Below are 22,609 nucleotides of genomic sequence, written 5' to 3' on the forward strand. Positions count from 1 at the left end.
ATGAGCCCAGGTGCTCAAGCATGCTCACATGGGTTCTAGTAGCCATCTATATTCTTACCCTATTCTTTTGTTTAGTTTGTTGTTTGGTTGGTTTGATTTTTGTTTTTGAGACGGTCTATGTTGCCCAGGCTGCCTTTGAATCCAGATTCTCTTGTTTTGGCTTACCAAATGCTCAGTCTAAGCTGAGGAAAGATAGTAGATCACTCCTAACTGAAGATGGATCTACCATAGGGTTTACATTCCCAGTGTTGTACAGTGGAGTGTAGGGCATCCTAGTAGACCTTCTGTGGGATAGAGGACATCCCCAGTGGTGTGCAGCCATTATCATTCTCCTTTCTAAAGCCTTTGCATCAATTGCACATCGCCAGATGTTTTAAGAATGTGGCCTGATGCTTCGTCTACTTTCTGTCCTATCAGATCAATTGGATGGAGGAGTGCTTCGGGGCTACTTTGGTCTAGCTCTTTTCTGGTGTCAGAAACATTTCTCCTCAGGAGAATGCAAAGGGCTGGAGGATATAAGACCAAGGACTATACTGGAGAGAGATAGTTTAATCTTATTTTCTTGTTTGGCAATAAGGAATCCAAATAAGATTTTGCTAGTGTAGGCGTACAGGCTGTACTTCATGAGCTAATAATTTTAAAATCAATTAAGATTGAGGTGACAGCCAGGAGGCTGAACAGAGCCAGAGGTCACATTCACAACAGATAAAAGCCCATCAAAGATACTGAAGTAGACATGGAGAACAGAGAGACCATCCCCTCAGGGGGCACAGCTGTGGATCCCCAAATACAGCAAATACTTTAAGGGTATACAACTCAAAAATCAAATTTCAGAGCACACCCAAGGTTCCAAAGAATCAAAAATTTGGAATAAGCTTGAAAGAGAAGAACACTCTGCATCATTCTTCATTATTGGCTTGCACACCCAGTCTACACAGCAACAATGGGGTTTTACATGTCCTACCAACAACGGCACAGGGTAAGCCATTGTTAACAGTTATATAGAGATTTTTCTCATTTAAGACTTCCAGTTCGATCTAGTGTTCTTACTCCTGACATAAAGATATCAAAACTGAGGAGTGAAATTGTTTAACTTACTTGTCAATCATCCTACATCAGTAAAGTAGATTTTCCCATATCCATCTGACTTTTTAAGCCTCTCATCTAATTCACTTCTCATACTGATGCCGGAGTAGCTTCCCAAAGCTGTGATCTAACAGTCTATTCTTGCTTGCTTCAGGATAAAAGCAATTCCTTTTCTTGATGTTAAGGTCTTTCACAGTACACCAGTAGCTTGACCTCAGTCAGCTCTGGAACTACCACCACCTCTCAGTTAAACAAAACTCCCAGTGAATGCCTCACAGGGTCCATGTTCACTAACATTATCTTTCCAGAGCAACACTCTTCTTAACTGCCCAGGGAGCTAGCTCATCATCATCTTTCAAATCCCTGCTCAGATGTTACTGTCTAGATGAGTTTTTGTAAGTTCTCAAAGGCAGACCCAATGATGCTATGCTCTGAGAGACTACAGTATTATACTCACCATCATAGAGAGAAGTGTACTAAAATCCACCTCATTACAAATTACACTGGAGAAAAAAGTCCCCAAATGGCAAAGATCAGAAAATGTTCCTCAAAATACTCCTCAAAGTACCTTGCAATGCACTTCATTCATGGCAGGTGCTCAATTAATGTCTTTTGAATGGGATGTCCTTGCTACTTCCATTTTTAAAAAAAATACTTTTCTGGGCTGGAGAGATGGCTCAGTGATTGAGAGCACTGGCTTCTTTTCCACAGGGCCTAAGTTTGGTTCCTAGCACCCACATTAGGGTATCTCGCAACTGTCTGTTAACCTCAGTCCCAGGGAATCTGACAGCCTCTTCCTGACTCTTCAGGCACTGTGTTCACACGTACATAGTAACACCCTCAAATACATAGAATGCTTTCAATGTTAATTTTTCTTTCTTTTTGACAGTCTTACACATGTATACAATGTGCAATAGTTATATTAGTCCTCATTGCCTTCTTTTACCCTCCCCTTCTTTCCCTATAAACCCCATTTTCCTCCTAATTAGCCTCCCTCTGGTTATTCCCTCCTTCAGCAACCATTAGCAGCCAATAGTGCCTCAAGGAGGGGTGAATCTCACGGACACCTCCGCTGTCTCTGACGGAAGGGTGAAGGGCCTGATCCATGGCTGCTGTGTATTCATGATGGCCGTGGCCACGCTTCATCTGAGGGGGTAGCATCCCAGGCCATTCTTCCCCATTGCCTCCAGTTCTTAAATTCTGTCCTCTCCCTCTTCTAAGATGTTCCCTGATCCTTGGGAGGAGGGCATTTCCATTTTCTTGAACACCATTTACTTCTTATTTTCCAGTATCATGGTTCTTTTCCAATGATGCTTTTAAAAACCTATGTCCTCAAATTTACCTCTGAACATAACAATTAGGGATCGTCATTGCAGTTTGCCTTGAAAAAGTCAAGGCACCACAGACTGGATGTCTAATCACTAAATGTCTCCATCTTAGTTATCAAGTCCATCTTTGAGCTTTCCAACAATTCTGTACCAGTCGTGGATGACCATGCTCCACTTATTTTTGGAACTCTAAACATGAATGCAGTTGAACTAATCATGTGACGTTCTCTGCTTCACCGGGAGGATGTAAGAAGTAGTAAGACTATGGGTGAGAAGTCAGCCCCACTGATGAGGAGGGCAAGGAAGGGCAGCCAGCACGATGCTTGTTCTTTTGTCAAAGGACTGGAGCTGGGGCATGGCTGCACTTCTCATTACCCTGCTTGCTCACTAGCCTTAGGATAGGAACTAAGCAGTCACAGCCCTACAGGAGCCCTTCAGCAGCATTTGCTCTGAGCCAGAGCAGTGAGGAGGATGTATGGCTGATGTCTGAGAGGAGCCTGTCCTGAAGGCAAGGGCAGCAAATCTAAGATCTGTGCTCCTGTCCCTACATGTTTAACCCTGTTCACCGTGTTCGTACAAAGTCCTTTGCAGCAGCCAGCAAATCAAGTTCCAGACTTCAAGGCTGGTTTCAGTCTTTGCTATAAGACTAAGCATTATTTTCAGAGAGTCATCGTTGCCCTGGTGAAGGCCACTGGCGCTGACACCTTAAATGGAATGGCTTCCAACTCTTTGGTACTTCATTCACAATAGAAAAATAACACCCTGACATTTCAATCCTTCCCGAAGGCCCCAAAGTGAGACTGCAGAAGATAGGAATTCTCCTTCCTGCTAAAAGCTGCGTTGCATGTTTTCTAGTCTGACAATTTCCCAGTATCCTGCTTTCCTTCCATTGGACAATTCCCCAACCTCCTCCATACAAATGGACAAGCCTTGCTGACCACCTCTGGACTAACACTCATTTTCTTATTACTCCTTTACACAGGATCCCGACCCTTAACGTTTGTCCTGTCTTCCTTTCGGCCATAGATGCTTGCTTCCTTGTCCTGGGAATCTGCAGACATGCCTAATCCTTTTTCTAGACCCTAATTTCTCAGGGTGGATATTCTCTCTCATTCTCTCTCTTTCTCTTTTTCTCTCTCTCTCTTTATCACTCTCCATTTTCTCCTATACCCCTGGTGATGGTATACTTTGCATACTGTAAATGCTTTAAAAATTGACTTTAGCAACAGGGGGTGAATTACCTCAAAAGGAAAACATTTATCCCCTGAAGAAACAACTCATTAGATAAATAAATATTTACTCTCTCTTCTTCCAGTCCAATTAACAATGTTATCTGTGCACACAGGCAAATGTACACATTTTGCCCTAGTTATCCTAAGTCAATCGTTTGGCAGACACAAAGACAGGCTCAACCCCACAAATAATTAAAACACAAACTGGGTCACATTTTGTTCCTGGTTTTCCTTGAGAAAACTGGTGTGTGCTTAGTAGCAAATAAAAATTTATTTTGCAAACCCATATACACAAAAATACCACCAAGCATGGGTCATGGGTCTTCCTTTTCTGATTTTGATCCCACTGCTATGACTTAGTGTGGTAATTATATTACAAAGCCATTATCCGATGAAATGAGAATGGCAAAACAATTTAAATGCTTGTCTAAAGAGACTCTGTTAGAATGCAATTATGAGTGAAATTACAATGGCAAAATAATTGAAATGCAAGTCTGGAAGGCAGAGTCGTAAAACCATTAAAACGCCTGTGTTAGAGACTCACACCCTTGAGTAAAACCAAGTCCTCCTGGGGACACCGTATTAATTCACTAAAGCAGGCAACATTCATAGACAGATAGATCAATCCAGGTTCCTCTTTCCCTGCAATGTTATCTACACTTTTCAATGCCACCTGCAGATGTGTCTCGTTACCAGGTGCTGGCTTCTGTGATAGACTGATAAGGAAATATTATGCAATGCTATGTTCCTATCCAGCGCCATGAAGGCTGTGGAAGAAAGGCCAGCCTGGACTAGGCTTATCTGTGAACTCTCCAATATAAACACTTGTGTCATAGATTGAGAAGGGTTTCTTTCCAAATACAAGCCTGCAATGGTTAGCTACCAATGTGGATACAATTCTAAAGATCTGACTTTATACATTCTACTGATACATTCCCTTATCAAAGTATCCAAAGTTCTTGGACAACCAGGCTTACACTGATACACTTGCTCACCAAAGGAAAAGAAAATCAACAAAGGAAAAACACAGTGTCAGATACAAGTGATCTGCTGAAATAATCAATTTGATTATTTATAGCTAAGCTTTCTCCCCTGAAGCATGGTGATGTCTGCATTTTGAGGGTTGAACACACACAAATCTATCAGCAAAAATGTGCAAGGTATTCCCCCAACTTTCACCCCGTGGCCCCTCACAATCTGCTTTTATGAATTTGGTTCTTTCATTCACACAGGAAGAAGCAAATACCTACAGAGAGAGAAGCTAGCTTAAAGAATAAAAGGCTTTAAAGGAATCAAACAGTGCTGATCCTTATCTCCTTTGTGATTATCTCTTGTGCTTCCAGAATGTTGGGAACAGCATCTAATCACATACATTTCTTTGCATCAATGATTATTATATTATTTAACAAACTATACCACAAAACAAAAATTATATGCTTTCTGTTTCCCAAGCTTAGTTTAAAGATGTCTCTGGAAATGTAGACACTAGTCTAATTTCTTTAATAGACTCTGAAGCATGTAAGGATTTTCATTCCGACAAACATATTTTTGAGGCATAATTTGTAAGAGGAATTTTAAAACTCTTCTGACTTAATGTATCAGGGAGTTGACATGGATCCTAAAACTGTGTGTATTTCTCCACTTATCTCAAGAGTATTAACTACAGTTCCAAAAGAATAAGAACATTGGGTGCATGGTGAGCTGGGTATAAAAGTCATAGCAGATGTCTAGACTACCTACAGAAGACATGTTGCAACATATAGATTGAATTATTAATAAAATTTGAAATAGATTTTAAAAATCATATTAATGAATGAAGTTTGTCCAACTTAGGTACAAACCCTGAAAACAAAGTTATAATCACCTACAGAAAATTATTATGTATAAAGCTAATTGGGGAAAAATAAGCAAATATTCTTGTGGATCACAGGGCACATTAGATGTAATATTAGAAACCAACATTTACCACTTTTATAGAATATACCTCTATTTAGCAAGTGGGTTTCCTATAGAGGTCCAGGAAATGAACTCAGGGTCCTGCACATGTTTGTTAAGGGCTCTACCACTGTGCTACATCCCCATTACTTTGATATCAGTAAAGGAGACACCATTGTAAGTCTATTCTACCAAGCACCCACATGACATATAATAAGAATGTGCTGCTTCTCCAAAGGCTATATCCATAATGGGGACCCAAAGACTGCATTGCTAGCTATGTCATAGTTATCTCTGTAGATTTTAGTGATAAAAATGAAATTTGCCTATCATATATCAATACACTTCCCATTAAATGTCAGATGACTTTTCCTAGAGTAAGTTAAAATGCATTTCTCTAACTTACCTTTAAAAATGCACATAACTAGGTGATAATGATGATGAATACATGAAACATGAAGAAATTATCCAAAAAGTTAGTTACGGAACCCAAGTGATTCCATGAAGGTCTCACTGTGCAATTCTTCTCCTTCTCTTGTAGTTATTTTTCATTTAAAAAATGCTGGGAAAAGGCAATTCTCTAAATCAGTGACTCTCAACCTTCCTAATATAGCTGTGACCCCTTAATACAGTTCCTCATGTTGTAGTGCCCCCCAATCATGCTACTTTTCATTGCTACTTCATAACTGTAATTTTGTAAATATCCGATATGCAGGATATCTGATATACGACTCCTGTGAAAGGATCTTTTATTCCCAAAGGGAGCATTACCCATAGGTCAAGAACTGCTGCTCTGAATGAAAGTTATTTATTCTGTGCTCCGTAAATAAAGCATTTCAGAGTTGCTTCACTGACATAAGGCACTCACCTAGCCATCCAGATCCTGAATTCGGTATGCATAGGTCTGTCTCTGCACTGGGTAACACAAAGCCCACCACAAACACCTCCACGCCGTCTGCCATGAGAGCCATGCCCAGGACGAAGAAAAGGGCCCACTGGAAACGGCCATGGCCACACTCTTGGATTATCAGCTCATACTGCTGGGCGAGCTCCTCCTCATCAGCCCTCCTCTCTGACTCCAGCTCTCTGCGGTCCTTGTACTCATCTCCTTTGGGTTGTCCTACAGACACTATGCTGTCCTTCCCTTGGTTCGTGCTGGGGATGCCCTGGTATTCCCCTTCATAGATCTCGTCTTCTTCATCGTGACCCTCAGTGGCTTCACTTGAGCCTTCATCATCATTGGCCTCCCCACTGTAGGTTTCTCCAGGTGGGTAGTAGTCATCATCATCATCTTCATCCTGGAATCGGCTGTAGGACCGCTGGGTGTATTCATCCTGGGCCCGGTCCACTGCCTGGTTCACCTTCTTCACTGTTTGCTTCTTCACCTCTTTGGCAATGTCCTTGGCGCCCTTCATCAGTGAAGTCCTATCCTTGTAGGAGTCTTCCATTTTATCTCGGCCGATGGGCAAGGCACAGCAGGGAAGAGTCCACGGAGTGTGTTCAGCAGCTTGGCTGCAACAGCATCATCCACTCACAGTTCAGAATAGAGCTGCACAAGAAGAACCAGGAGAGATGCACATTAGTCCTTCCCCTGTGTTTTCTGCCTTCTAGCTCGTGGGCTCTTCTCACTATCCCACATATCTTCATAGAATGAAGATCATGTGCTGTGCACCTTTGGTTCCCCCACCACACACAGGCCCGCGCGCGCGCACACACACACACACACACACTCACACACACTCACATACACACACACACACTCACACACACACTCACATACACACACACTTACACATACACACACACTCACATACACACATACACATACACACACACACTCACACACACTCACACACACACACACTCTCACACACATTCACACACACTCACATACACACACACTCACATACACATACACACACTCACACACTCACATACACACACACTCACACACACACTCACATACACACACATACACATACACACACATACACACACACTCACACACAGACACTCACACACACACACTCACATACACACACACTCACATACACATACACACACTCACACACTCACATACACACACTCACATACACACACACTCACACACACACTCACACACACACTCACATACACACACACTCACATACACACACTCACATACACACACACTCACATACACACACTCACATACACACACACTCACATACACACACTCACATAACACACACTCACATACACACACATACACACACACTCACACACACACTCACATACACACACATACACACACACTCACACACATACACACACATACACACACACTCACACACAGACACTCACACACACACTCACACACACACACTCACATACACACACACTCACATACACACACACTCACATACACACACACTCACATACACACACACTCACATACACACACTCACATACACACACACTCACATACACACACTCACATACACACACTCACATACACACACACTCACATACACACACACTCACACACACACTCACATACACACACTCACATAACACACACTCACACACACACTCACATACACACACACACTCACATAACACACACTCACATACACACATACACACACTCACACACACACACTCACACACACATACACACACACTCACACACACACTCACATACACACACACACTCACATACACTCACATACACACACTCACACACACACTCACATACACACACACTCACATACACACACATACACACACGCACACACACACACACACACACACACACAAGCACTGATTGCCTGGAGTAGCTAGCTAAGGTTGTAACTTTAGTTTTTCTTTTTTAAAAAAAATGTTCTTAGGATAATGTTACTCAGGTGTTCTACTGAGAGTGAGGCTAACTACCTTATAGCCTTTAAAATACAAACATCGTGTCTCAAAAGGCTCCCCAGCAGACTCAATGATCATCAAAGAAGAGGGAGCGGAAAGATTTTAGAGCCAGAGGTGACGGATGAGGATAAGCAAACAGGTTTCCAGTGCAAGAGGACAGTCACACATGGGAAATCACAGTGGCTGTGACAGCATACTCATGACCCGGCACGGAGACATGGGAGGTGGGCAGGAAGTCCCACTCCTAGCTGAGGGGCTATTGGCCACTAATAGCTGCTAGGAGAAGCCGGGTCAATTTTCTTTAAGGTTATCATCTTTGGTTGGTCAACCACACTCCAGGACATGTCTTACACTCCAGTGCTTGGGCAACACAAACAGGATTCAGAGCAGGTGAGGTTCTGACTTTTTTTTAAAGGAGGGGCACACTCTTTTGGGTGGGTAGGGAGGTGGGGGTGGATCTGAAAGGAAATGAGGGAAGAGGAATGATTGTGATTCTGGTCAAAATAAATCTTAAGAAGTGCTTCGAGAATTAAAAAATATATATATTTAAACAGCTGTAAGGATATACCTCGGCTCACAAGCCACACAGACACACAGACTCACAGAGCATGTGCGTACACTCTGTGAAGGCACCGTGGAAACGTGCTGGATGAAACCAGAACCCCTCCTACCCCAAGCTCATTGCCTCGCACTGAACCGCTCTTTGCTCAGTTCTCACACCGCCCTTACTTTTTCAAATTGTGTCCCCCGTCCCCCCACATTCATTGTTGGAAAAAGACAAACCAAAGACACCCACAGCCCTCCGAGTAGACACAATATTTCCCTTTCCCCGAGGTTTCATCCTTAGGAACTTGGCATCTAATCAAATGAATGGAGGTGACATCAATCTCAGAAGCAGAGCACGTGTCTTGTTCACAGATGCCTTCCCTCCCTTTAAGAGCCTTCCCCCAGCCCAACAGAGAGAGGAAAGGCTAGAGTGATTTGCCTTCACATCTTTACCCTACAGGCTCTATCGCTACTGCCTTCAAATGGAGACACTGATGGATGCTTAATTTGATGCCACTTTGGAAGTGATGTTTCTTTCTCAGGCAGGTCCTATCTGGATGACATAGGTCACCAGGGGCTTGTCCTGGGGGGGGCAATCTTGTGCCAGGTTTCTCTCTTCCATTTATCTGCTTTCTGGCCCCCATGAGGTAAGCAGCTGTCTACCACACACTTCTGCCATAATGTTCTACTACGTCACATACTCACAGAGTCAGCTGACCACAGATTGCAACCTCTGAGGTGCAGTCAAAAGAAACCTTCCCTTAAACTTCTCATAGATACTTTCATAGCGATACAAAGCCAACTAGTAAAAAAAAATTTGGATTGAAAGCAGTAGTTCTCAGGGTGAAGTTTACTCACCAGGTATGGCCAAGAGCAAGGCTTACAAGATCTTAAAACGTCATTCAATTTGCAGGCCATACACCCTTGTTTCTAAGCAAATTACAGAGTATAATATACGCTATGCACCAGGCTCCAACTTTCACTAAAAATCATAATTCATTGAACATTGATGGGTTAGGAAGATGACTCAGTAGTTGAGAGCTGGTGTTGGGATCCCCAGAACCTACGGAAATGCTAAGTGGTAGCCTGCCTGGACCTCCAGTCTCCAAAGGCGGAGGACAGAAGACCCTTAGATAATGCTGACTAGACAAATGAGCCATACTGGCCAGCTCTAAGTTTTGATTAAGAGATTCTGCTTCAAAAAGGAATACGAAAGGCTCATCAAGGAAGATTCCCAAAATAAATCTCAGGCTCCCACATGCACAGGTGCACACATGCATGTGAACACACACACAGAGACATATATACACATTACACACACACACACACACACACACACATACACACACACACCACATACCTACATGCACATACATATGCATACACATCCTATGAACAAACAACTGCTTAGTTTGGTGCTTACTATACCAAGTATGTCCGAAGCATTTCATGTACGTCCTACATTTTCCCTAGTTCTTTCAATCCTATAAAATAAATGTTATGGTCTCCATCTTTCAGATGAGAATACTAACGCATAAAGGGATGAACAAGGCCAGGGACACAGGGCTTGTCACAGAAGCTGGGGCTCTCTCTCAGCTGGGCCTGAGGCCAGGGCCTTAACCTCATCCACCTCACTCAGTGCTCCCACTGGGGTATGAGTAAGTGTTCCAGCCTGCTTTCTTTTCTTTTCCTCCCTGTACTAATGTTGTCTCACCACCCCTCCTCTAAGTTATGTCAGGGCTTTGCAATAAAAGAAGTTGGAGTTACTAATGGTATCTTTCACCAGTGATGCCTTTAAATGGACAGTAATTCCCAAGTGCAGTCTTGTTTGTCCATGGAAATGGTCACAATATGGTGGCTTCCTTTCTAATGATAATGTGAAGTTAAATAATGTATAGTGACCAAGAAGGCAGGAACCTAGGCAAAGCCTTGAAATGTATACAATCTCCAAGGGGCACATGGTGCCCTTTCTGATTCCTTTGCTGTGAGATGACAGTGGTGAAGCTGTATTGTAGTGGGGGTTAAATGACTTACAGTTTACACTGTCTTTAGGACAGTGTATTTGACATCTATGAAATCAGGCTGCCTAGAGGTAGAGCCTCCCACCAGAAGTCAGATATACATCTTTTAGGAAATAGTAAGGGTCAAAGGTCAGGGAGGGCCATAATGAGCAGAAGACTTGGTCATGTACAATGTAAGTGAAGACCTCAGTACAGTCTCTCAGAAGGATGTCAGACAGTGATGTCTCCACCCAAGCCTTCACACTGCTACCGTTGTCAAGTGCCAGCTAAGGGCGCCTAGGGGTGATCCTAGTCTAGAGGTGCTTTGAGCCCTCTGCACAGAGGTGAAAGCAGCTTCAGCACTGTGGGGCAGTCTTTGAAAGAGAGCAGGTGGGTAATGGGAACAAGGCACAAAGGAGAGCCGGGAGAGCACAGTGAGAGGCATCCCAGCGTGTGGGCAGCACACGAGAGCATCCCCTCCAGTAAGCACGTCATCATCTTTCCTGTATTGGCATCCTGGGGACCACACTCAGGGTCCGACTATGCTGGGCAAACGCGCTGACGCAGAGCTATAGGTCCAGTCCTCACATTCCTGTGTAAACGTCCTGGCCATCGTGCTGAGCCACAGAACTCAGACCTGACTAAAACAGTTCTTAAAGGCGATGTTTAAAACAAGTATCTTTGCATCAAATGACATCATCCAAAGTACACGATAGATGCATTTTGCACAAATATAGAAAAGATAACGTATATGTATCAATGAGAATTATTCTGGCAAGAAGTGTGATCTATGACTCTGTGTGTGTGTGTGTGTGTGTGTGTGTGTGTGTGTGTGTGTGTGTGTGTGTGTGTGTGTTTCCTCTTTCGGTGCTTCACAAAATAGCATATACCTAGTAATGCCACATAGTATTTTAAAGTTGCTTCACACAAGTTCCCATTACACACATGCATGAACACACACACACACACACACACACACACACACACACACACACACACGAGATAAACAGACAGACAGACGGTTTCTGTTTCTTCACAGAGCCTCCACCTTCAGTCTTTCCCTCTCTTGTATCCCTCATCAGCCGTACTATAAACAGTTCCTGGGAATGGAGGAATGGAAGGCTGTTATTAAAAGTTCCTCCTTCCCAAAACTTGCACATGCTTTTCAGATGCTGGGACAGCACCTTCCTCATGTCCGCCTTCACATACACTTAAAAGCGCTGTGCACTCATTGCATGCTGGCGCCCGTCACAGTCGCTAGTCTATTTTCTACACAGTGAACGTCAGGCCAGATATCAGATCAAGCAGTCCCACTCCAGAGCTCACCCATTTAAGCACCGGATCAACGACCTTTCAGTGAAACTGTGGTGGGAATGAATCTCAGGTAAAGGAGGGCACCACACGAGGAGCCTGGGGGTCATCTGGACTTTTTGCAAATTCCTGGCATGCAAGGGTTGTGCAGAGGGATGTCTTATGAAAGAGCTTAGTTCCCAGAGGCAGGGAGAGTGGAGGAATAGAGACCTGTTATTAAAAGCCCAAAGAAGGAGAGTTGGGGATTTAGCTCAGTGGTAGAGCACTTGCCTAGCGAGCTCAAGGCCCTGGGTTCAGTCCCCAGCTCCGGAAAAAAAAAAAAGAAAAAAAAAAAAGAAGCCCGAAGAGGTTTTATTTTTATAAGACGAAAGACTGTGAAGAAGGATGCTAATGATGGTGGTGGAAATATTATAAGTGCATGGTTAAAGATGATTAAATGGAAATTTCTGTTATGTTTATTTTATCACAGTAAAACTATCAGAAAAATTTAAATATATTTTATTAAATGTCTGAGAAATTTATAATACATATTTTGATCACACTCTCTGTTTCCCCCCACTCTTTGAAAATCTACCCCCCCACCCGCCCACCCGCCCTTCTCCGTGTCCTTTTTTTTTTTTTTAAAAAAGAAGATATTAGTTCATAGAAGATATGGTAAATAGTAGCGACACTTCTCTCGTGGGTGATGGGATGTCCTCGCTGATGCTTGTATTAGAGAGACACATTCCAGGGCTTAGCTTCTAATATTTTAAACTGTCACCTTAGCATTTCTAACTCTTCCAGTGTGGAATTCCCTCCTTGTGTCAGTGACTCTCTCAAGCCATACCGGTAAGATGCTAAGGTAACAGTTTAAACCACAAAATGAAAGCTCCTTTATCATTAATACGTTTAAAAGAGAAAGCAAGTCTTAAAAAATGGAACCAGTCTTACAGGTCACAATCCAGCGTTGTGAAGCCTCCTGTGGGTTTTCTGTCTTTGTTTTTGTTTTCTTCTTTGTTTTTTTGTTTTCTGTTTTTAAATAGGGTTTTGTGATGACCTAGTTTGCCTATCATTTATTCTCAGTAATTCTGGATTCCAAATTGTGCACCGGCACTGTCAGGCTTGGGGGTTCCATCCTGGCTAAGTGGCAGACAGGTGTAGGCAGAGGTGGACGGTGTGTCCCCATCTCCCAGTTTGCCTGCTAACCACACCCTGCTTGTAATCTTGCCACAGTCTCCTTCCCTATGCTGGCTTTTCTTCCTTTCCATTGCCTTCCTCAAGGATTTCTTTGTCTTTCAGGGATCAGTCATTTTGATCAGTATTTTGAAATATTACCCAGCCATGCATGGTCTAGGTCATAGGACTGGGAAAAGCAACTAGAAATGCATTCAGTCTGGGTGGGTGCTTTCATAATTCACTTTGATATTTCAATTTCCTGTAGCTTTTAAGTATGATTCTACCACTTTAATTTACATTGGGCTATCATTCATCTAACCTGACTCCTGACATTGGGCAGTTAGATGGGTTTATTTTATTTTTTTTAATTTATTTAATACTTAATAATAATTCTTTGGTTTCCGGGCAAACATCCCCCTACCCCCTCCCCTTCCTTATGGGTGTTCCCCTCCCAACCCTCCCCCCATTGCCGTCCTCCCCCCAACAGTCTAGTTCACTGGGGGTTCAGTCTTAGCAGGACCCAGGGCTTCCCCTTCCACTGGTGCTCTTACTAGGATATTCATTGCTACCTATGAGGTCAGAGTCCAGGGTCAGTCCATGTATAGCTTTAGGTAGTGGCTTAGTCCCTGGAAGCTCTGGTTGCTTGGCATTGTTGTACATATGGGGTCTCGAGCCCCTTCAAGCTCTTCCAGTTCTTTCTCTGATTCCTTCAACGGGGGTCCTATTCTCAGTTCAGTGGTTTGCTGCTGGCATTCGCCTCTGTATTTGCTGTATTCTGGCTGTGTCTCTCAGGAGCGATCTACATCCGGCTCCTGTCCATTGATGAGAGTGGGGTGTTGAAATCTCCCACTATTATTGTGTGAGGTGCAATGTGTGTTTTGAGCTTTAGTAAGGTTTCCTTTACGTATGTAGGTGCCCTTGTATTTGGGGCATAGATATTTAGGATTGAGAGTTCATCTTGGTGTGTTTTTCCTTTGATGAATATGAAGTGTCCTTCCTTATCTTTTTTGATGACTTTTAATTGAAAATTGATTTTATTTGATATTAGAATGGCTACTCCAGCTTGCTTCTTCTGACCATTTGCTTGGAAAGTTGTTTTCCAGCCTTTCACTCTGAGGTAGTGTCTGTCTTTGTCTCTGAGGTGTGTTTCCTGTAGGCAGCAGAATGCAGGGTCCTTGTTGTGTATCCAGTTTGTTAATCTATGTCTTTTTATTGGGGAGTTGAGGCCATTGATGTTGAGAGATATTAAGGAATAGTGATTATTGCTTCCTGTTATATTCATATTTGGATGTGAGGTTATGTTTGTGTGCTTTCATTCTCTTTGTTTTGTTGCCAAGACGATTAGTTTCTTGCTTCTTCTAGGGTATAGCTTGCCTCCTTATGTTGGGCTTTACCCTTTATTATCCTTTGTAGTGCTGGATTTGTAGAAAGATATTGTGTAAATTTGGTTTTGTCATGGAATATCTTGGTTTCTCCATCTATGGAAATTGAGAGTTTTGCAGGATACAGTAATCTGGGCTGGCATTTGTGTTCTCTTAGGGTCTGTATGACATCTGTCCAGGATCTTCTGGCCTTCATAGTTTCTGGCGAAAAGTCTGGTGTGATTCTGATAGGTCTGCCTTTATATGTTACTTGACCTTTTTCCCTTACTGCTTTTAATATTCTTTCTTTATTTTGTGCGTTTGGTGTTTTGACTATTATGTGACGGGAGGTGTTTCTTTTCTGGTCCAATCTATTTGGAGTTCTGTAGGCTTCTTGTATGCCTATGGGTATCTCTTTTTTTAGGTTAGGGAAGTTTTCTTCTCTGATTTTGTTGAAGATATTTACTGGTCCTTTGAGCTGGGAGTCTTCACTCTCTTCTATACCTATTATCCTTAGGTTTGATCTTCTCATTGATTCCTGGATTTCCTGTATGTTTTGGACCAGTAGCTTTTTCTGCTTTACATTCTCTTTGACAGTTGAGTCAATGATTTCTATGGAATCTTCTGCTCCCGAGATTCTCTCTTCCATCTCTTGTATTCTGTTGGTGAAGCTTGTATCTACAGCTCCTTGTCTCTTCTTTTGATTTTCTATATCCAGGGTTGTTTCCATGTGTTCTTTCTTGATTGCTTCTATTTCCATTTTTAATTCCTTCAACTGTTTGATTGCGTTTTCCTGGAATTCTTTCAGGGATTTTTGTGTCTCCTCTCTATGGGTTTCTACTTGTTTATTTATGTTTTCCTGGAATTCTTTCAGGCATTTTTGTGATTCCTCTCTGTAGGCTTCTACTTGTTCTCTAAGGGAGTTCTTCACGTCTTTCTTGAAGTCCTCCAGCATCATGATCAAATATGATTTTGAAACTAGATCTTGCTTTTCTGGTGTGTTTGGATATTCCATGTTTATTTTGGTGGGAGAATTGGGCTCCAATGATGCCATGTAGTCTTGGTTTCTGTTGCTTGGGTTCCTGCGCTTGCCTCTCGCCATCAGATTATCTCTAGTGTTACTTTGTTCTGCTATTTCTGACAGTGGCTAGACTGTCCTATAAGCCTGTGTGTCTGGAGTGCTGTAGACCTGTTTTCTTTCTGCCAGTTATGGGGACAGAGTGTTCTGTTTTGGGGCGTGTAGTTTTTCCTCTCTAAAGGTTTTCAGCTGTTCCTGTGGGCCTGTGTCTTGAGTTCACCAGGCAGGTCACTTGCAGCAGAAAAGTTGGTCTTACCTTTTGTCCCGAGGCTCAAGTTTGCTCACGGGGTGCTGCCCATGAGCTCTCTGCGGCGGCAGCAACCAGGAAGATATGCGCCGCCCTTTCCGGGAGCTTCCGTGCACTAGGGTTCCAGATGGCGTTTGGTGTTTTCCTCTGGCGTCCGAGATGTGTGTGCAGAGTGCAGTCTCTTCTGGTTTCCCAGGCGTGTCTGCCTCTCTGTAGGTTTAGCTCTCCCTCCCACGGGATTTGGGTGCAGAGAACTGTTTATCCGGTCTGTTTCCTTCAGGTTCCGGCGGTGTCTCAGGTGCAGGGGTCCTGCCGCTCCTGGGCCCTCCCCTACGGGAACCCAGAGGCCTTATACAGTTTCCTCTTGTGCCAGGAATGTGGGCAGGGGTGGGCAGTGTTGGTGGTCTCCTCTGCTCTGCAGCCTCAGGAGCGCCCACCTGACCAGGCGGTGAGGTCTCTCTCCCACGGGGTTTGGGAGTAGAGAGCTGCTGCGGGCCGGGATCCGCCGGGTTTATTTTTTTTAATTAGGCGCTGAGAATTCCTGAGGTCAGAAGGAAAACAGAATTTTGGTAATTAAAAAAAAACACTCTATTGTCCTATGGGAAGGTTAAAAAGGTGCTCTGTTTCCCTGTGTTTTGGCCTGCACCGGAAGTTGGTGGCTGGGATGAATGAAAAGCACGTTTTAACATTCTAAGTTGCATTTGACCTCTTGTAAAATTGAACGTTTCTCATGGAACGCTCATCCCGTGCCATTTTCATTTCGGGTTGACGGTAGGTTTCGCGGTCACTTCCAGAAAGACATGTCTGTGTTTTAGCCACCAGGATTTATAAGTGCTGTCTTAGCTGGAACAAAGCAAGCAACAGGGTTAACGTATTTAGGTAAAACCTCCCTGGACTATGGGGGTACGCCATAGATCTAGGGATTAGGAAAGACATGAAAGGGAAGCAGTCAGACTGCAGCCCCAGCCAGAAGCCAAGGGGTCCTAGAGCCACCCATCCCGGGGGACACGGAAGGCATCCCTGCTGGAGAGGCTGCGGGTCTGCTAACATCTCCATGCTGGGATGCTGGCCTCTAGAGCAGAGAGAAGACAAATTTCAGGTCACTCAGTTCGTAGCGATCTGGTCAGCAGACACAAGACTCTAGCATAGTCTTTTGCTTATTGAATTTTAAGAGGAACAGAAGACGCTTTTGTGTGTGCTATAAATATTTTTCTCAGATAGTCTTATCCACAATGAATTTCTGCCATGAATACCTATTATAAATCATTTTTATATAATCTACTTAACTAGGCTCTCTGTTCGTATTTTCTGCTTCAGCAAGTTTTAAGGCCCTGTTGAGCTTCTAAAAACATGCATCTACAGTAGAACTAGTTTTTGCTTAATTGTTCGACTTATTTTGTGTATTACATCATGTAATTTTTTTTAAAAAAAGTTATCTAAATATCCCTGTGACAAGAAACAAAGTTCTTACAGGTGTTCATGTCTCCTCAGTCCCCCATTCCTCCTCAGTGAAGGCCATCTACGGTTAGCTGTACCTGTTTGACTTTTTATCTTTTGCTATATTTCATACAGGTGCATGTTCCCCTCATGGCTCATCCTTTTCAAATACGTGTTCGTTATTTTCATCTGCTTTCTCTTCCAAATAAGCCTTAGAGTTGCTTAGCTTTTTTTTTTCAAAGAATTCTCCATTAATGTTGCACTAAGTTTAAAAATCAATCCCAGAGCTAAAAACATCGGATAGTCAACTCACTCAATACATGTTATCCAAGCCTTCATTAATGCCACTCAGTGAAATTTATATAGTTTGTTATTGTGCCAATTATTTAATAAACAAAGTATATACATACATAATATATGTGTTTAAATTTTATATTGATTTGTATATTTGGTTGTTGGTTTCTCAGACCATGACATATATACTCTGGCCACAAGCTCTTGTTCCTGTCAGAAACATCAGAGGGTCTGGTAGCTGACATATACTCTGGCCACAAGGTCTTCTTCCTGTCAGACACATCAGAGAGTGTGATAGCTGACATGTATTCCGGCCACAAGCTCTTCCTGCCAGACACATCAGAGAGTCTGGTAGCTGTCTCCCGTGGAACACCAACAGCTATGGGAGCATCCATCAAGAAGCAGATAAGTGAGCTGGAAAGACTGAGTCAGACTTACTAGCGTATGATTCAGGAAGGGAAGTCTGAGAACACCATGTTCACAGGTACTGCTCTGCAGGAAGGACTGGCAAGCAAACCTAGGATATCTCCAGTTGAGCCTAGAGGGTTCAGTACTCATAGATTCAGTCCCCAAGTCATCAGTAGAAACTTATAACCCTTTGGGGAAACCAAATGCCCAAGGAGAATTCAAATAATTTGCATTATGAAGTACACTCACCCAAAAGAAAGAAAGAAAGAAAAAAATCCAACCACATATAACCCCCACTCTTAAATAACAGAGAAGCACTCACTTCCATTGAATGATCAATGGCATTCTCCCAGAGGCTCTCCCTGCATGGAGGGACTGACAGGTTTGAAAAGAGCCATCTGTGGATCTGTCTCTTCCACTGAGACCCCGAAATCATGCGAGGGGAACTCAATTGGCAAAGCCAGGAGCTGAGTTCCTTTCAGGAAGCCTGACCTGGAACTTACGTAGCTGGGGTGGGGAAGAGCAGCAGACTTCCCTTCATGATGCTTGTTTATTTCCTCAGTGACTCAAAGACCATTCACACTGTATTTATTAAGGACCAGGGATATATCAAGCATTATTTTAGGAGCTGAAAATCAGAGACTGAGCAGGACACAGCAAGTCTCTGGTTGTATAGAATTTCTTCCTCAGTCATCACAATGGGAAGAAAAGAAGATACTTCTATGCAGCGGGTAGTCCTAGAAATAAAAACAAGGCAGGTTGGGGACTCAGAGCAGCACTGTTCTATGGAACGTCCATGTTGATGTCCTGTATCCCAGTTGCCATTTTGAAACATAATGACTACATATAGCTAGCTAATGGCTGCCCAAAGGGATCATGCAAGGTTGCCCAGTGGAGGAGGAGGAATCATAGGACGTGTGGTCCAGAGAGTGCTGATTGGAAGGTGATCTTGAATAAGAGCTGATCCAGCTAAGTCATGTAAGTCATGCTGCTACTCAGGGGCTCAGACACAGAACCGCAGGCAGGAATGAGGGCTGTCCAGTGGAGAGAGTCAGAGAAGGTGGGAAACTAAACAGAGTCGGGGTGGGGGAGAGAATCAATGGAGTGACTAGGGACAGATCATTGGGGACTTTGAAGGTTATGGGAAGACCCTTGTGTTTGAGTCTTAGATGAGCCCAGAGCACAGAAATAACTCAGTTCGTTTTCCATTGCTATAAACAAAATACTGTAGTCTGTCTACTCCATAAAACTTATAGTTTAGTTTAGAGTTTCAGAGACTAAAAAGCCCAAGATGATGCAGTTCTCTTTGTTTGACCTCTAACAAGGCCCCCCTTAGCCATGATACCACATGGCAAAGAAGCAGAGGGAAAGGTGGCTGCATGCAGAAGAGATTCCATGGTAAGTCAATAAGTCAAAGACCAGGGAGGAGTCAGACTTGTTCTTTTTAAGATAACCCACTGTTGTAAGTGTAAACTTCCTCCACGAGACCAGCACTGATCCTTTGAGGGCAGTGCCGTCATAATGTAATTCTGTCCACACTCTACCAATTCCTGACCAGTGCACTGGGGATCAAGCTCTTAAGTCATGAACCCTGAGGGGATGAAGCATATTTAAACCTTAGCAGGCAGTGACAGGATCTAGAAGAATCCAGCTCATTGGTGCAAAACAAGGGTTTCCTTCAGGGCTAACTTCACCCAGTCATTAGAGACGTGGTATCTGTCCCTTGATCCTGTTAGCTCTGCCCTCTGACATTTGTAGACATGTTTATTGTGACTACAACCATATTACAATGAATCAATGACTTCTGTGTGTTTAATGTCCTTAGAGGCAAACCAGAGGAAGACAGATTAAAAAAAAAAAAAAAGCAATCACACAAAGAACAGCAATCCAGCTGCTCCCACTAGCTGCTCCATAAGCACTGGGATAAAATTGGAGTCTTTTATTTCCTGTTTATAAGGGAATGGATGGAAGTAGAAGAAAAAGAAATTTACACCACTGTTGCAGGATACTTGATGACACTGTGAACCCCGAGGTTGTGTTATTTACTGGAAAACCTGTTTCTAGTAGTGGTGTGGCTCAGTCCTAGCACACGCCTTTAATCAAAGAGTTATCTGTTGGTAGTAAATAGAATTAAATAAAGTCAACCACAGGTCAAGAGATAGAGCGAGCAACCATTGACAGGTAGTGAACATAGAAAAAAAAAAAAACCCCGCAGAGAGTTAAAGAGAGTCAGGAGGATGGGGAGAGAGATGCACAGGAGGTAGCAGGGAGGGACCTTGAATTTGAGGAGGTTTTGAGATGGTGTGGAGAAGGAGAACTTTCTTTATGGGACATTGACCGAGGAGGAAGGTCAGCTACCTAGTTATTTCTCTGCCTCTCTGAGCTTGCAAGCTTTTACCACAGATTCCGGCCCCTGAGTCTTTATTGGTAAAATCAAATGTTTGGGGTTTTGTTTTAAAAACAACACATCGTCTATAACTTAGATATGTGTACCTTGTATGTTTAAAGGTTGCTATAGCGCCAGCTAAGTATTCATTTGTGGAATCGCTTTGACCCCAAGGTGGAAAACTAAGAGCGGTCATATCTGTCTCCTCAGCACACGGGTGCACAGCTGCTCCCCGATCTTTGCGAGAACTCAGTAACCCTTGAGAAACAGGTGGCTCAGACACACTGAATAAGTTAAGACCATAAATGGTGGTCTCGTTTATGAGTCAGATATGGATGCAGGTTCCAGCACCGGCTTTGTCTTTACTAGCCTGACAGCGCTGGTTCAAAATGGGCTAAAACAGTGATTTAAGACTAAAACAGGAAAGGCCAACAGGGTCTGGCTGGTGAAGGCCAGTGTATTCGAAATTAAAGAACGGAAGGATGTAGCTTGTGGTCAGAATTCATCACTCACAGCAGGAATGCTGAACTTGCCTTTCTGGAATGATGCCAACTGGCTAGGATGGCTGTGCCCTGCCCCACCCTAAGAACGTAGCTGGATGTCAAGGGCCTGAGGCTCACTCTCTCCATTGCTCGCCACTGCCCTGTCCCCCAGGGTTTAACCTACAATGGAAAACTGTAATCGGCATGTCTGTTTCTAGTCTGTCCATCCTGCTTCAGGAACCAGGGTCATGTGATTAGCATCTTTGTAGAGATTTGATGCGATTTAAAAGCATAGCCAGGGTATCGACTTTGCCTCCTTTGCATCACCCCGATTAAAGGCAAAAATTTTCCCAGGAATGTCAACAAGATGGGTTGGCACTCCTTTTCCTCTCAGTACCACCTGGAAACGGCATGGTTTCTCTCTGCCTTGTAAAGTTTTACTTGGTAAATATAAATACCTGATTTCGCCAGGTTCCTGGAAGTGGCCACAAGCACAGCTGCCTGTGTTTACTTGGACACCACCTGAGCACAGAGACAAAATCTCCAGAGCACTGTCCCTGTGGAATAATGAATGCACTGTTTCCCTAGCCTGTGGTCTCCAGAAAGGAGTGTCAGAGCCTCCCTGAACATCGCCACAGATACTCTATGGCTCTGGGGAGAGGCAGCTTTGGGACCAAGGTTATTGATGCACAAGTTCCCCAGAGAGCTTGGAAGAAGCAAGAACACTGGACCATCACAGAACTCTGTGCTCTGTGTGTTCTAGCTAGGGTTCAGCTGATATACAGCAGTTCTGTGGGCTTCTTTCTCTCTCACTGCACGTGTGTGCATGTGAGCATGCATGTGTGTGTGTGTGCACGCTCGTGTGTGTGTGTGTGTGTGTGTGTGTAATAGGAAGAACAACATAAGATGTTAAAGGAATCACTTTAAAGAATATTCTCCTTTCTGTTTTCTAGTAAAGATTTTACTGTCTTGGGAGACAAGAGCTACTGAGCTAATCCACTCACAGCAGATAAAGAAAAGATGGGGTGCTTCTCCTTCCTCTGAGACATTTCTTTCTCAATTACAAAATTCAATGGAATGTGTAAGTTGTAACTCGTAAGCTCAGTGGTTGGCTATAAAAGTTGGATTTTGGAGGACAGGAGGTACTTCTGGGCTCAGGGCCCTCTATCTGGGCTACTGAATATTACACCAGTATATGAGAACTGATCTGCTCCCAAAGCGAGAGTTAGAAGAAAAGTCAGAAGCCACCCAAACACATGGATAGATTATTCCAAGTTCTATAAGAAAAGGCAAAATGTTTTGGCTCGTCTTGGATTCTTAATGCAGTAAGCTTTGAGACTGTCTCAGGCAGCAAAGTGACCTTCTGTGTAAACCACCCCCAACTGTAAGCACACAGAAGTAAAACAAAGGCCTCTGGCTGCTCTT

General features: G+C 43.4%; 1 protein-coding gene across 1 annotated transcript in view; it reads right to left on the reverse strand.

Moving 5' to 3' along the window:
- The window catches only part of Sv2c (synaptic vesicle glycoprotein 2c), a 192,516-nt gene that overhangs the window by 136,667 nt on the left and 33,240 nt on the right, over positions 1 to 22,609 (reverse strand). The window contains 1 exon segment of the mRNA NM_031593.2: positions 6,450 to 7,130. Within this exon segment, the coding sequence (NP_113781.1) occupies positions 6,450 to 7,029 (580 nt within the window). The 5' untranslated portion in view covers positions 7,030 to 7,130.

The sequence above is a fragment of the Rattus norvegicus genome, chromosome 2 (assembly GCF_021556685.1).
Source record: "Rattus norvegicus strain SHRSP/BbbUtx chromosome 2, alternate assembly SHRSP_T2T, whole genome shotgun sequence".
Lineage (NCBI taxonomy): Eukaryota > Metazoa > Chordata > Mammalia > Rodentia > Muridae > Rattus > Rattus norvegicus.